Source organism: Eubalaena glacialis, chromosome 8, assembly GCF_028564815.1.
Source record: "Eubalaena glacialis isolate mEubGla1 chromosome 8, mEubGla1.1.hap2.+ XY, whole genome shotgun sequence".
In the NCBI taxonomy this organism is placed as follows: domain Eukaryota; kingdom Metazoa; phylum Chordata; class Mammalia; order Artiodactyla; family Balaenidae; genus Eubalaena; species Eubalaena glacialis.
Genome location: NC_083723.1, coordinates 58,688,598 through 58,705,950, shown reverse-complemented (window position 1 = coordinate 58,705,950; position 17,353 = coordinate 58,688,598). Strand labels below are relative to the sequence as shown.

Here is a 17,353-nt window from a genome sequence, read left to right as displayed (position 1 = left end):
CTTCACAGAAAATACCATTTGTAATATTTCATTTACCTAATCAATATTTATTGAGAAAGCCAAACTGATCATTGTTATTTCACCAACTGCAAAATTCAGGTTTCAGCTCCGTGCGCTAAAAAAGAGTTCAGATTATTTATCCATTCACCAAATCAATGTCGAGCACATATTTTGTGCCAGATATTTTTCTAGACAGTCACTAGAAGGTATCATATGAAGATTCAAAGTTCTTGCTTTTATATAATTTAAATTCTAATGAAGAGGCAAAACTTAGAGATGTGAGTGGTAAAGGAAATTCTTTTTAAGGAACTAATTATTAGACTGATGAGCAAATTAAAAAAAAAAAAAGAGCTGGTTATTCGAATATTTAACAGGACAGAACTTCAGACTGAGGAGACACTATATTTGTTTTTGGACACCAATGACAGAATAGGAAAAATCAAAATTGCATAATGAGTTTTTCAATTTACAATAACACCAGGAAAGAGTAAATCACAGCAAAGAAATGTGGAAAGTGTTTGTAAAGGCTATAATTTCCAACACAGTGTTCAGCCCACTCTTTGCTGGTGACTCAAAGTGGGACTTCTCCTTTGAATAATATTATTTAAATTTTTAAAAAATTTATCTTTTTCAATTGAAGTATTATTGACATACAACATTATATTAGTTTCAGGTATACAACATAATGATTCAATATTTGTAGACACTGCAAAATGATCGCCACGCTATGTCTAGGCACCATCTGTAACTATACAATATTACAATTTTTTTTTCTTGTGGTAATTACTTTCAAGATTTACTCTCTTAGCAACTTTCAAATATGAAGACATTTTTAAAAATCGAAGGTTCTAATATTTCAGATAGGAAGAGAAAAAATTCCTGGCTCTGCTCAGGTCAAGCTCATCACACTGACACCGTTCACCCCCAAATTTTCCCATTGAGCAAACACTGTGATCATTCATGCTTAGGAAAGTCTCATGACAAGGGAAGACTTCATACTTCCTCCTGCCTGGGCATTTCTCTAGACCTTCCTTTCTCTTGTAAAGACAGTGAATGGATTTCAACTTTTCAGGTCTTGTTGTGTTGCTGAGGTGCAAATGTCTGTATGCAACTCTGGTTCATCAAGGAAGTATTTCCTTCTACTTTTTCATCTTCCACTTTTGTTATCCAAATATGTCTGATCATTCATTGCCTGAGGAAATCCCAACAACTTTAGAGCTCACAGAGATTGCCATCTCTGTGAGTGATAATAACTGTATGTGAGTATCAGTCTTTGTATGTTTTACTGGCACATGCAGATCCAAGGATGTTCTAAAATATGTTTGTGTGTTGGGGATAGCAATGCACAAAGGAAAGGAAGAGTATAGCAACACTAAAAGGTAATGGGCTTGACCCATTTTCTTTCTCTTGCTATTAACGAAAATAAAACTGAGATTCCCATCTTTGAGAGTCATTCTTTAAGGGATCTTAAAATAGTATGTTTTACAGACTCACAGACTTAGAGAACGAACTTATGGTTACCAGGGGGGAAGGATGCGGGGAGGGATACATTGGGAGTTTGGAATTGATGTGTACACACTGCTATATTTAAAATAAAATGCCGTTCCATGGGGAAAAAAATAGTATGTTTTATAATATTATAAAGAATCATGCTTAGGAATATAAGCTCCAAAGTTAGATAACCAAATTTGAATCACATTTTGCCCACTTGGTGCTTGAATGACTCTGTTACTCAAAGTTATTCAAAATGTATGTGCCTTAGTTTCTTCATCTTTTAAATGGAGACTGGTATACTACCTTGTACATGAAGTTATTATGGAAAAAAAAAGTTATGTACATGCAAAAGCACTAAGAACAGTTTCTGGAACATACTAATCATTCAACAAATGTTAGCTATTTCTACTATCTATTATTTTAATTGCCCGTATTTTAACTCAATATCATTTCAGGTCCAAAAAAGTTTAACTTCTTTTGAAAACTTTTCTGTAACACTCAGGTCTATTTTTCTCCTTCAGTAACTACTAACTAGGGAAGGAGGCATCCAGAGAACCTTCTAATACTTCGGGATTGTTGCCCTAACCAACAGTTCTCCTGGTAAATGTTCTGCTTTAGCAAAATGTGTGTCTCCAGATATATCCTAGACTAGTGAGAGCAAATGTACCACACACTGCCACAGATCTTCTTTCCTTGCTTACCAACTGGTGTTCGATAAAATGATTCAAAACTCAGTACTAGCAAAAAAAAAAAACAAAAGCCAATGAGCATTTATTGAGCTCACCTGTCTGCTGGAGACCCTGCTGATCTCAGCTGGGCTTCTGCATCCATTTGTTGATTAGCTGGAGGTCAGGTGATCCCGGCTCTTGTTTTCCTTTTGGAGGCAGCAGGCCAGGCGGAGTGTGTACATCATGGTGGTGGCAGAAGTGGGAGAGAGCAAGCAGCAACACGCAGGGTCTCTTAAGCCTAGTCTCAGCGGTGCACTGCCACTTGTGACTCACTCTGTTGGTCAAAGCAGGTCACAGGATGAATCCCAAAGTCATGAAGTGGACATACATTCCTCGTATGGAAACTAAATGGAGGGAAAGAATATTGCTAAACAGTAATTCAACCCACCACACCCATGTAAACATTATTAAGTGGTCACAATATTCTTTTCCACTGTGCCTAAGTATAGCTTTTATATCCTTAGCTGCCACAGTAATTGCTGGTAAACCTGCTAAATATGAGGGAAAGAAAAAAAATCTGATTGAGACTTCTGGTTTTGCAAATTTTTAACATATTTTACAGAATAATATATCTGAATCTCAAACTCTATTTTCCTATAATGTAAAACATCACACTTATATTTTGAGAATGTTCTATTCAGTTATTCAGTTGAGACTGAGTCAGTTTGAAAAACATGTACATATACACTAAATATCAATGAAAATTGTCGTTAGATTTTAAAATATCAATAGTTAGCAATTACCTATATTTTGTTGTGTAAAGAGAACATTTAAAATATTTAATAGTAGTTTCTTACTTTTCATTTAAAAAGATCCATACCTCTTCACAGTTTTGAAACTAAGAACATACCAGAACATATATTAATGTTTCAATGCCAAACACCAGCTGCACAGCCACATCTTGTCCACGTATTTTAAACCATATTAATAAACCCTAAAACAATATGTAGTTTTCATTTATTGTTTATTTTTGAATTAAGCTTTCAAAACAATTTCAATCTTTCTTATCTCAAACGGCTTTCTTCACATTTTAATTAAAATATTATCATTTGTTTCCTTGATATAGTGAGTTTCAACATTAAAAGGAAGTAAAATGTACATATTTAACATAAGAAAATGTAGTATTACAACTTGATTTTTATAAAATGAATATTGTATTTATATATATAAAACGTAAAATTTGATAGGTATAATTACAGAAGACCCTCGAACAACACAGGGATTAGAGGCGTTGACCCTCCCAGCAGTCAAAAATCTGTGCATAATTTAGAGTCAGCCTTCTGTATCCATGGTTCCTTCCTAGCTACTGCTGAAAAAAACCCACGTATAAGTGGACCAGTGCAATTCAAACCTGTGCTGTTCAAGGGTCAAATGTACAGTAAACTAGCATAGGAAAAGAGCGTTTTCCTGGTAAACCAATGCAAAATGCTTAAAGTGACCACAGTAAGAATGGCTCTCGGTAGAATATAGGGGTCTGAGGTCTTGGTAGAATATAGGGGTCTGACTTTTATCTGCAGATGAGTGTATTTGCAAGAAGTCATCTCTCAAATTGAGCACTTTCATGAAAAAAAAATACTACCTCTTACCAATATGTCATTAATCAAACTACCGATCGCACTGTTAACTTCCTAAAAAGGTTAACTTTAAATTGCATGTAATTAAGTAGCATACATTTAAAAAGAAAACAGCCTTTCCACAAAATTTGCACAAGTAGAAAGCAATTTCAGCAACCCTCAGGCATACTTACTATAATTTTTAAAGGGATTTTGAAAAGTAAAGTGAAAATGGACAGTTATCATGAAAGTAATTAAGTTTCCCGAAGTGGAGATGAATATATAACTGTAAAGTTGCCTCTGGATCTCTTAACAAATAACAAAAACAACTAATTTATCTTTCCCTCCTGGCCAATAATGTTCTTCATTCCCTTTATCCTTAGCTACAATTTCTGTATGTTGGAAACATGGTTGGAAAGCCAAAAGCTTCAGGACTTTCCTCGGGTCACTGGACTGATCTGTCCCTCCTCGTCCATTCCTCCAACGCTCATTCGGAGCCTCTGGCTCATTTCCCAAGGCCTCTCTGCTGGATGTCCTTTGCCCGCAATCATTGTTACAGAGGAAATGAGCTTAAAACTCATTCTCAGTGGTCCTGAGTTTAAGCCCTGCCTTTTGCTACTAGGCAGACATGTGTCCTTGGAGAAGGTAGTGAGGATCCCTGAGCCTCAATTTCCATCTAAACTGTAAAGGATGTGAGGAGATTTCTTTAAATTATTTTCAATGCTGTGAATCACTTTGTAAACTATAAAGAAAAAAATTAAATGCCATAATGATGATGATGATGATGATTTCAGACGTCATCTTAATATTTTATTAACTAAATCTCATAACACTAAATGTTTACAATTGCCTAGGGTAAAGGCATACTAACTGTCCCAAGATAAATTCTTGTCTGGTATAATATTCCCTTTTGTTGAAATCTAAGGTAACTCAGCCAGCACTCAATAGATACAGTGATGTTGCCTGTGCCAGAGATTGCCTAGTTTCCCACCACGTACCTAAAGGCACTCATTTTCTCCTTAAAATCTTCGTAACTTTTCCCCTTTTGCCTTTATGAGCACTTTTCAAATTCTTAAAACATTTTCACCTGAAGATGTCAAAAGGCGCACCTATGACCTTTTACAGCGTAGCCAACCTGCCTTAATGACGACAGACATTCTAACCAAAATCCACACACTGCCCATATATTTCCACCCTCAAGATTTTTAATTAAATGATTTATTTTATATTTCTTAACATCCCTAGGGAAAGAGAAAAAGTGGCGAGCCCAGGAATTAAGATCCAAGCCTACATTCATTCAAACAACACATTTCATTTAGGAGAATGAATTGCAATAATTATTTCATTTTCTCTATATTCTACTCACTATTATTTAAATGTAAAATATAAACTCTCCTACTATTATGGATACTTGAGAAATGAAGGCAAAATCACCCAACATGCTAAGAAGAGACTGCACAAGGTAGATATTTCATAGTCTATCTTTAACCGAAAACATTTCATGCAATTTTTATAGTTCCCACGTGCAGCCTAAGCCCTGGCATAATCTGATCTAATGTGTTTTTATGAAGTGTATATATAGAATAAAAGGCATCTCTAATGACTGGACTGACAAAACTGTAAAATATAAGGTAGGGAAAAATCATCAATATTTAAGATGTATATACCAGTGGAAATTTGAAAGAATAAGAACTCGATTTAAAAAGGCAGCAGTTATCTGTATCAAAAGAAAATTAATTATTTTATGTGCAATGGACTCTCTTCCTTTCAGAAGAAGACTAACTTAAGATTGACCAAAATAACTTCACTTTCATGAAGCTTTCCAGTCTTCTTTTAAAGTTATTCAGAAAAAATCAGAAGCCTTTTACAATAATGTTAAGTCAAAACTATATTTCATAAACCAAGGAAAACATACAATTTTAAAACATTAGAAAAGCAGGAGATTACATCTCCTTTAGGGATCTAGGGTAATGTGAGGCTAATGGTGCAGATACTCAAAGTGCAGAGTTCACTGCTATCTCCTCTTTTTTTTAAGGTGTGAAAAATTGGAATGCAATTCAAAATAACCCATGGAGAGAGGATAATGTTAGAATTAACAATACTCATTAATCTTATTTATTAGTTTCATTATAGTGTGATTTACTAATTAACAGAGAGATAATAGTTGACATTTCCTAAATTCTCATTCCTTGGAGAATTAGCTGACTCATCATTATTTCTATTTTACCTTTCATGCCTTCGTGAAAAGATTCTTTATGTGAAGGCTATTATTTTCCACTTATCTGTTCTTTTCCGGTTTAAGCAATTTATATTTGACATGCATAAAAAGTTTTCAAGTTCACCTAAGCATCACATCCTCCAAATTATAAAAGACATAAAAGACAACTTAAACATTCTACCATATACAATTCAGAGAGAAGCACAAAAGAGATACTTAGGTAAATGTTTCTAAGAACACAGTAGGTAATTTTCTCCATGTTCTTTATGCTACCAGTAGTTGACCAATGAGTCCGGAATTTCTTTCTTTGATTAAGGCAGCAATAATGGTGGCACCTTGCCTTAAACTTTCCTGTAGCTTCCGTTCATCCTGAAAGAAAAGATAAAACAATAATTATTTTAGAAAGAAAAGATATCAACACATTAAATTTAACAAGGACCTACTTTTCTTTTTAAAAGCAATTTATTTTTAAAAAACTTTACAAACATAAATATAACATTGTATAAGTTTAAGGTGTACAATGTGATGATGTGATACACATATATACAGCAAAATCATTACTAAGTAGGGTTAGTTATCACACCCATCATCTCATATAGTTACCATTTTTTGGAAGGGGGGTGAAAATGTTTAAGATCTACTCTCTCAGGAACTTTGAAGTATACAATACAGTACTGTTAACTATAGTCACCGTCTGTACATTAAATTCTCAGAACTTACCCATCTTATAAATGGAAGTTTGTATCCTTTGACCAACATCTCCCCATTTCCTCCACTCCTTAGCCCCTGCCAACCACAATCACAGACTCTCTGTTTCTATGTGTTCAAGGAGACACTTTGCAAGGCTTGCTGTTCTTTGGGCTCAGCACTGCATAAAACTCAGACCACAGCCATTGTCCCAAATAAAGGAGAAACGCTTTTATAAGCACTTTCATGATAGAAAAAATATCTGCTGAAGGTACCGAAAAACGCAATGACACAATTTCAAAAGCTAATAATATGAAACAAAAGATTATTTTCCCTTAATCCAATATTGAAGACCAACTTTGGCTCTTCACGTAAGTGTGAATATTTCTTTGATGATACAAGCCTTCTCTTCACCTTTTTTTTTTTTTCCCCGAGGGTTCTTCAACAACAGACTTTGTTATAAACTGTGAGTACTGGTGTGGAGGAAAAAAAACAAAACAAAAAACCTGCTTGTTTTTGAAGTAAAGATCAGGCAGATTTGTGAAAAGAGTTATTTCACAAGTTGCTAAAATGTGATTTTCCCTTTGAAATCATATTGCCTATGAAATTCTGTTTTTTCTAATTACTTAGGCTTCTTGAAGGTATGAGGGGATGATAATATGAAGGGAAAATGAAAGCGGAAACAGAGTTAATATCTTAAGGTCCTTGGGTTATGAATTGTGCTAGGTTCAAAAAGAGGGATCTGGTAACCAATTTCTACACTTTGGCATCGTCCGTAATGCCTTATGCCAACATTCAGTATATCACTAGGACCCATTGTTTCTACCTCCTTAATGTTTCTTGAATCCATATACTCCACTCAAACTGCCACTGCCAGCATAATACCTCTGGCCCTGAATTACTGAAACAATCTCATAGTCTCTCTGAAGTCTGTCCTCTTCTATCCTATTTCCCACACAGCAATGAAAATACTGATTTTAAATAATAAAAATCTGATCACATCATTATCCTGCATAAAATCCTTTGAAGGCTATCTTTAAACCTCAGGATCAAGTATTAACCCTTTACCTGGAAGGTCTTTTATCCTTCCAGCCTCTTCTTACCATTCCGTTAAAATCACTCAGTTCTCCAAGCCATGTAGAACTGTTTAAGATTGCCCAATCAAGCCATTTTTCAAGCTTTCATCCCTTTGCACCAGCTAATCCCTTTGCCAGAAAAGCTGTTCCACTCCCTCTCCTGGCCTAGCTTACCCTAGTTACTCTGAGGTTCAACTCAGATATCAGTGACTCCTGAAATCTCCCTTGACTGCTGTTCTTCAACCCAATTTGAGTGAGGTGAATCTATACGTTTCCATAGCTATGAATTCCTCTAGCACACTGAATTCTAATAGTCTTTTTAGCTGGCCATCTATTCCACCAGATGATCAGTTTCTTGATGTAAAGAATATTTTATCTTTGAATATAAAAAACTTAGTTCAATGCCTAACACATGGTTGCCCTCCATACATTATAACAAATTCAAAGCAAAGGAGGCTTGACAATGATAGACATATGTTCACCCTTTCAGTTTGACTCATTTGTTAACAATGACCACTATTTGGTTACTTTGTTTACTCCTATTTACATATTTAGCCAGAAGTCTGGCAACAGTACAAAGAAGAATATTATCTTATCGAAGCCTTCCCACTACCACCACGCCTCCACTAGCCCAGGCCTGGGTTTCTCATCTATGATGATGGTAGTAAGAGATCACCTCTACTTAAACTACTCTTTCCCCTCAGTTTCCCTGATTGTGTTCTAAGAGGTGGAACTGGGGAAGAGGCAGAGGGGCTGAATGTGGCTACTTTGCCTCTTGTGAGTGAGTTTTAATGACATTTCAATAATGGATTTCAAATGCTGTACCGGTTTCCAGAATATCAAATCACATTAACAAATCATTTAAAAGCCAAATATGTTTGAGCTTAAAATGCGATTCACTTATATAGGAGCAGATATCATTCATGACACACCATTTATAAATATAGAAATAGTATTCTAAAACTGAATAAAATACAAACCAACTATAGATATGTATTTGTCACTCAATAATTAATTAATTACAATGTTGCAGGGTATGATACACATCTACTCCCAAGTCTCATTAAAATGAGATATACAACAGATGATGATAATTAAGGTTTCCCATTCAAAAATAAACAGAAAAAGGCTATCTGTATAGCCTCTTTGAAACCAGTTTACACTTATAATGAAAGCAGCATGGTAACAAAGAAATGAAGGGGGAAAACCTGTTTAAGATCCTAGGGCTAGAAAAATCGCATTTCTCTATCTTGGAATAAATATTCCATGCTCATTTTGATTGCTCCACAACTTACATATCTTTAGCTACTAACAAATTTAAGTAAGATTGTTCTTTGAAAGATTACTTTGGCAATTTTTTATACGCATCATTTGGAAAGATTAGAATTCAGTGAGAAGAACCTATGTTATTCCACTAAATATTTGTTTTCCCTCTCTGCCTGACCTCAATCATTTCATCTTTGAAAAATATGGAATTTTAAGAGCTGATTTAAACAAGATGGTGAGACATACATATACTAAGAAAATTCTAGTATGTACAAAAATTAGATAGACAAACAATTTATGGATTTCAAACTCATTTCAAAATTCCATACCTCTATAAAAGTATTGATAACGTAAGTAAAAAATGCAAAGAAATAAATCTTTAAAAAGCATTTCCTGCTGAAAGTGGATATGCAAAACAGTGTTTTCAATCCTTGATGGAGATAGGGAGTGGAGGGGCAATACAGGTGGTCATTTTATTATCAATCATCTATATTTATGCACATGTATATGCATACATTCCTTTATGTGCTCCAAATATTATATAATAAAAATGTTTAGTGTTAAAACTACGTGAGCAAGGTCAACATGAACACTGAAAAATCATGTTGATGGTATGCACTCTTGATATGCTATGATGAAATGGTATTTACCTCTGTGGTCTCCCTCCTCAAAACCCATTACGCCAGTCTAATCATGAGAAAAAACATCAGACAAACTCCAATAGAGGGACATACTACAATATATCTGACCAGTACTCCTCAAAATTGTCAAGTTCATAAAAAACAAGGTAAGTCTGAGAAGCTGTCACAGCCAACTGTGGAGACATGACAGCTGTCTCCTAAGGAGACATGAAAACTAAAGGTAATGTGGTATCCTGGAATAAAAAAAAAAAATTTGGTAAAACCAAGGTAATCTGCATAAACTATGGCTTAGTTGTTAATAATAGGGGAAATTGCACAAAGGGCACAAGGGAACTCTGTACTATCCTCTCAATTTTTCTGTGAATCTAAAACACAAAGTGTATTATTTTTCAAGAAAAGATGTGTTTAATCAGGCTCTAGAGTCAGATTGCTGGTATTCAAATACTGGCCTTCACAACTGTCAAATATCTTTGAGCAAATTATCAAAGTTTTATAGTTCTGCGTTTTTCATCTAAAACTGGGGTAACAATATTATCTACTTTACAGATTTTTCTGTAGGGACTAAACCAGGTAAGACATGTAAATCACAGATACCTAACAAATATTCTATAATAACAGCTGTTAGAATTATTATTTTTATGGAGGGTACTGTTTCAGCCACAACACAGTAGCTGATAACACCTACTCACCATACATAACCATTAAATCTGGTAAACTCTATGTAAAAATGTCGTTTGCGGATCTAAGACAGTAACCAATGCATATCTACAGTCCTTGAAAGCAGAGACCATTCACCTCAGATGTCTTGTTGAGAGAATTTTTCGAAACTATAAAGAAGAGAAATAGAGTCCAAGTGAATGATGGTCTCTCTGGATATAAAAGACAGAGATTACAATTTAAAGTTGTCAAAGTGGCTCAGATTGTGCGAAAAACATCCCTGCGATGGGAGAGTTGCAAAGAAGTCCTAAAATTCTGCGGAAAATTCCCCTTATTTGGCCAATTCCTAATCGGCACTTGCACAGGTAGACTCCATAGGGCCTAGCAGAGAATAATTTCTGGGAAGCTAGAGCAATGAGCAGAGATTTCAGAAGCTGCACTGCACTTAGAAGATTAGATGTGAGGTAGGCTGGAACAAGGAGACCTTGGTGAGCACCCATGGCCTTCAGCCGAGATCTCTGAAAGACCATGCCTATAACCCAGGAATACAGACAAAACTGAACTAGAAATGCCCTAACAAAGCTTTAACAAGCTCCAGAAAAGCAAGTTGATTTCCCAGTAACACACACGCTTGCCAGAACAAATTTTAATATTCTTTGGAGGAAGCTAAAATAAACTAGAGCTTTTATAATGTTTTGTAACTAACAGATGGCATACAATAAAATATTACTTGACAAGTAAAGACCGCAAAACAGCAAAAATAAATAAATAAATAAATATCCATAAACAAGAGAAAAAAAAAATCAATTTAAACAGATCCGGAAATGATCCATATATTGGAATTACCCTGCAAGGATTTCAAAATAACTATGATTAATATATTTAAAAAATAGAGGAAGAGAAGGAAACGTTGATGAAAACTGGAAAATTTCAACATAGAGTTGGAATCTCAAATAAAAAAACAATTTTTACAATTTTACAATATAATACTTGAAATTAAGAATTAATTGACTGATTTAATATGAGATGGGAAGAGCCAGAGTCAATATTAGTGACCCTGAAGTGAAGTAAAAAAATATCCAAACTGAAGCAAGAGAGAAAAATGGTGAATTACTACCATAATCATCTTATACCTTGTAATCACATTACTATTCCATTTCCCTATTCCTTATCTACTGACACACCCTACCACCATCACCAAGAAACCTGCTTGGAACATTTAGAAAACTACATATGGGTTATGTCAGCAGCCATGTCATCTGGGAATATTTACTCCATGAAACAAACAAAAAATTTGAAAAATGTTAACCCCATCCCTAGAAAACCAATGTGATGTAATGTACAAATATATGTACAGGACTAGACTGTAGGTAATATTGCTACAGCTGCACATGAGAGAACAAGGGAATTCAGAGCATGGTAAGATCACATGAGGCAGGAATGTTTCCTCAGGGAGACAGAACCAAATGATGAGAGAAAGAGGAAGAAAATACTGTAGAGTCCAGGATGAGCAAGAAATATTTTGGGACAAGAAATGGCTGATCCTTAGAGTGACATATCAATGTGATAAAGCTATTGTAAGAAGAGTGGGTACCCAAATTTTCACATTAAAAAATTAAGAAAAAAGCACCCAAATTAAATTTATCAGCAGTTTACTTACTATCTGTAACTCCAGCAACATTCATGGCTAGGCTTCAGGTTTATAGTAACCTTGATTTATACTCAGTCATAAAGGGCATAAACTGTGAACATGGCACACCAATGTTTACATACCCACACATAAAAATCAAAAACATTCGTTTAATTAAAAGAAAAACAAGAGGATATTTAATAAGATTATTAAAGTCTGCATTTTGCTTAAATCTAAATTATTGTCGTAACAGTAATTACTTGTTATCTTATTGTTCTGTTCACTTAAGAACAAGGTCAAATTTTTGAAAAACAATAAAAATTGCACTCTATCTTCTCATAAAAAAATAAAAATATAACTTCTAGCTGTAAAATACAACATTCACTCTTTTTCTTGGTTACAGCTGTATTATAAACTAGAAACTGGTCCTAAAGGAAAAAAAAGGATGTAGTAATCAGGTTTCTTAAATTACTGGGAGGGAAAATATCAAAATGTTAACAAGAGTTATTTTTGGATGACAGATTTATGGCTATTTTTATTTCATCTTCATGTTTTGCTATATTTTCAAAATTTTCATAATAAACACACTTTATTCTAATAAGAAAAATAAGTTATTTTAAAACTTAGTTTCAAGACTTTAAATTCGGGGACTAAATTTGATTTGTTATCTCATAAAATCAGTACTTCATAATTGTCTAGATTTCCAGAGAATATTTATCCCCACCAAAAACTTCAAAATCTGTACAAAGAAAACATTTGTTTGAATATTGCAATTTTCAATAAAAGATTTCCAAAAGAATATTAATAATTCACAAAGTTATAGCTTTTTGCTGATTTAGAGGTTAAGAAAGATATCATGGAAGTTAAGCTAAAAGTAACAACAAAAAATGTGTACTTAATTTTATTCAGCATGTTAACAGTTGCTCATTGAGATTTTGAAGAGTTTCTCACAGTTGGGTTTTTTAAATACCAGGAAGAATATTTTAAAAATCAATATAAAATTGCTAATTTTAATTTTTTATATCCTTGAACTGAATTATTTAGGATTAGAATTCACTATAGGTTTTAACCAGAAACTTGTCATATTTAGCTATTTCTCTATCACTTTGTAATTTCAAGATTAGGATGAAATATGCTATGCTTAGATGGGGGCTTCTCTGGTGGCGCAGTGGTTAAGAATCCGTCTGCCAATGCAGGGGACACGGGTTCCATCCCTGGTCTGGGAAGATCCCACATGTCATGGAGCAACGAAGCCCGTGCGCCACAACTACTGAGCCTGCGAGCCACAACTACTGAAGCCCGTGCGCCTAGAGCCCATGCTATGCAACAAGAGAAGCCACTGCAATGAGAAGCCCGTGCACCGCAACGAAGAGTAGCCCCCACGCAGCAAGGAAGACCCAACACAGCCAATAAATAAATAAGTTTATTAAAAAAAAAAAAAAAAAAGATGCACAAAAGTTCTATTACCATTACCTTTTAAAAACAATTTTAAAATTACTCTAGAGTAATTAAGTCTTATCAATGGAATCCTGTACTTTAGGTTTTTTGTATGAGATATACATATATGTATATATATAATTATTATTATTATTATTTTTGGTTGATGGTAGGTTTCTTTCCCATGGTTCTATCTATCATCTTCCATAGAGTAGTGAAGTCTCGATGCAAAAATTCTCATGGGACCTCTAAGCCTTTGGCAAGCTCTTTGGAAATCAGGGAAAGTGGATTTCTTTACTTTCACAGAAGATTGGGAATGAAATGGCACCTCCATTATTCATAGCAGCTTTTTTCCCTGCTCCCCACCGTCTACCTCACAATTTGGACAAGTAACGCCTGCAGTTTCAGAAGTAAATGACGAAGAAGTAGCACCTTGCAAGTGTACCAGTGGTCAATTTTCTGTAATGCCATATCCTCAGAATTCCTTACTGATCCACTGTCCCTTTCAGTTTTCTCAAAGGAGAACTTTTGGCAAAACTATACCCAGTTTTGGCAAAACTTGAAGAACTTTTAAAAAGGTATATTTCAAAACATTAAACCCTATCATTGTACTACACAGATATCAGTACTTGAATTAAAGAGGTATAAACAAGTTTATGGTATGCTGTTAGAATCAAATTTATGTGAAGTTTGTAGGATCTTGTCTCAAAGAATGGCAGGAAAAGCTATGACATCACTGTTCTCCAAATCTTTATAGACAACCTAAAAGGAAATCTTTTGAGATTTTCATCTTCCATACACATCATTCCTAAAGAACACACTGTACTCTGTTAAAAGAAAATCTATAAATTTAAAATATACGTATAAATGTATTATTTAGGCTTTAGATGTCTCAAGAGATTACAAAGGTCTTTTGGAAGGGTAAACATTACATTGTCTCAGCAAATTCCATACCGAAAGCCTAATTCAAGTTCCATGAATTACAAAACTGTCCTGAAATTCAATTTCCTTATACTTTGGTATTAATATCTTTCTGCCATCCATCCTTGTTTTGGCGAACTCATGCAAAAATTATCTAAATGCCACAATATTTCAATCACTCTAAACAAATAAAACCTGTATTTATATATGTCTATATATCTATCCATCCATAACACATACAATATACAAAAATCCTAAGCTGTATACTTTAGAAACATTTTAAGTTTTGTTACATTTGTAACGTAATTAATATCGTATCAAAATAATTAGAGGCTAAATTTCCTTTCTGTATACATTTTGCTGAAATGGAAGAAAAAAAAATCTAATGGTAACACACTGTCCCCTAGTGGAGATGAAAAAAAAAGTTCGTTATTTGTAAATTTCCAAAACTGCAGAAAAAAAGCAGTCACTTACTAATAGTTTGCAAAAAACAAGAGTCCTCTCCAAATGAAAAGTATTTGCCTCTTGCTCATTTGAGTGAAACAAATGTCTTCTGAAAACCTCGACAACAAAATACTAGTGAAAATGCACTTGAGTTTACTTATTAACATAAGTACCACACAGCACTTTTCATTTCCTTTATTCTCCATGCCTAGCAGAAGGTCTTGCACATACTGAAGGTTCTCAGTAAATATTTGTGAAACAAGATAATTAAGAGGAAAGAATTGGTCAAGAAACCCTGAGGGGGCAGCACTGTTACTCTGCTGAATAAGAACAGAGACTAAAGATTAGGAAAGACCCAAACTATGCAGCTCTCAGAGCCAGAGTGCAGTGGGGTAAAACCTGGGCAGCCAAAAGCACCAGACATCTGGCTTGAGAACACGCATTTCATTATCGTGTCAGTTATTTCTAGATCTGGGACTTGTCACACTGTCATACTTTATTTTCTTACATCATTCATAATATCAATTCTCCCACTTAATAAAGTTGAAAAATCTGTCTCATACACAATGTCTCTTTTAATTAGCAAAAATGTTTTGATCCTATACAACTTACCCAACAGTTACCAAGTCCTGCTAGTTTTCTACTGTGACATCCCTCACCAGCTATACTCTGACCACTCTCAGTCTACATCCTTACCATCCTGTACCTAGATTCCTCTAGGATGTCCTAACTGGCTACTTCTCTCTGCCCATGGCTACGGCTCTAATCTCACTAGAACAACCATTTTCACTGTGTCAAGCCCACATTACTTTCAGCACAAACTTCATCTTAGCATTCAAGACTATTCACAATCAACCTAATCAATCCTTCTGACCAGTTTCCACTCCTTTACTATACAGAATCCACTTCTGTGGCCATACTGATATAATCACTGTTTTCTCTTCTCCAGTAAAATGGTTTCCCAACAATTGTCTTTCTAATTCACATCAATTTTCAAGTACCTGGCTGTGATGACTTCCTCTTATGAAATCATTTATTTTACTACACATCAGTAATTTGCATTATCATACTTTGCCTCACAATCTCTTACAATATCTTGTTAGGTTTGCATATGTATAGATCCTATTTTCTTAGCTAAACTGTAGACAGTAAAAGGCAACTCTCCCAAATTAAATTATAAAATCAAATAAAGTACTATACCTATAGTAGGTACTCAGTAAACTAACCAGATTAATTTGCTAGTTAATTCTATAAATATCTGGCTTTATATATAACTATTAAGTCATCTTTGAAGCATCGATGTTTTTAGATAAAGGATATATCATTATAGAAATAACCCCCTAAAAATAAAAATAAGAAAAAAACTTGTATCTATACTTGGAAACTGAAAAGGTGTGAAAAACTATAAATTTGTGCTACATGATTCCTCTCCTATGAAAGAAAGCCTGGTCTCAGAGATAAGTGTAGGGACAATGATAAATTTACACTAACATACCCAAGTCAGGAGGATAAAGGCAGACAATGAGGCAGGCATTCTCTTATTTGAGGTGGCTGCATAAGCAGAAAATCTGTATACCAGGTGTTGGTAGGCAATGAGTCCTGTTTCCACAATGGGTGAGAAAAGATAGGGTGGACAGAAAGATTATTCAGAAGAGTATCTTCTTGAGTGGATGGCCCAGGCGTTAGTAGAAAAATGTGCTGATAATTTCTCTTAGAGCATAAAGATTGGTTGAATTTTTCCCATAGAATTTAGATTCAAACTTACAAACTTAAATCAAGGAAAGATAACTAAAATAGGCCAATTCAAACATAACTTCTTGGAAGCAACATGTGTGTGTGTGGAAAGGGGGGAATTACTATTGAAATAGTTTTGAGCAGTTAAAAAAGAAAAAGATGTCTGGTTAATGACCATTAGACTCTTAAATATTGGTTAGATGGGTGAATAGTTAGTATCCAAAGTTTTAATCTCAAAGTTCCACAGAAAAATATTTACCATTGTATTAAAAACTCTATTTCCTTCCAAGAAGAAGACTTTCAATTGCAACTTACATAAAGAGTTCTATCCTGACCAGAATGGTGCCAATTTTTATCAGTCTTAACTAGCAGATAATTAGCCTTACAAAGTTCCCTCCCACAATGAAGAGCAGAGTTCTTTTTCATGGAGAAGGACACATGGGAGAAGATTACCTATAGAGCTTCTTCCTAATAAGAAGGTAGATAAAAATCAGCAGATATGTGAAACAATTTTCTAGGTGGAAAGAACCTTCTGGAATCGTTAGAATTAACTATATTTCTCTGAAATGATGTTGCTAAATGAAAACAACAAGATTCAAGAAGATACTTTGAACACAGAAGTGGGAACAAAGTAGGAATAATTTTACATCTCTAGAGATTCATGTAGATATTAAGTAAATGTATTTGAATTAAATATCTCATTGGAAGTGGTACACAACCTACCTATTCTATATAAATTTGACTTAGATAAATGGAAGACAGACTTGAAAATTTCTAGAACTCAGAAGAATAAAAGACTTAAAATAATGAGAAGAGAGTCAAGACATTAATTAAAGAACCAAATTGTATAAGGGAAACTTGGGGAGA

At 34.3% G+C, this 17,353-nt stretch overlaps 1 protein-coding gene and 1 long non-coding RNA gene across 4 annotated transcripts in view; both read right to left on the bottom strand.

The window, feature by feature from the left end:
- The window catches only part of LOC133096220 (uncharacterized), a 77,598-nt gene extending 74,996 nt beyond the window's left edge, over nucleotides 1-2,602 (bottom strand). For all 3 annotated transcript variants that reach the window (XR_009701751.1, XR_009701752.1, XR_009701753.1), the window contains exon 1: nucleotides 2,279-2,602. This is a non-coding gene — a long non-coding RNA (uncharacterized LOC133096220). The remainder of the gene's footprint in view (nucleotides 1-2,278) is intronic.
- Nucleotides 2,603-6,029: 3,427 nt separating this feature from the next.
- CRPPA (CDP-L-ribitol pyrophosphorylase A) overlaps nucleotides 6,030-17,353 on the bottom strand; it is a 326,472-nt gene continuing 315,148 nt past the window's right edge. The window contains exon 10 of the mRNA XM_061197723.1: nucleotides 6,030-6,362. Within this exon, the coding sequence (XP_061053706.1) occupies nucleotides 6,258-6,362 (105 nt within the window). The 3' untranslated portion in view covers nucleotides 6,030-6,257. The remainder of the gene's footprint in view (nucleotides 6,363-17,353) is intronic.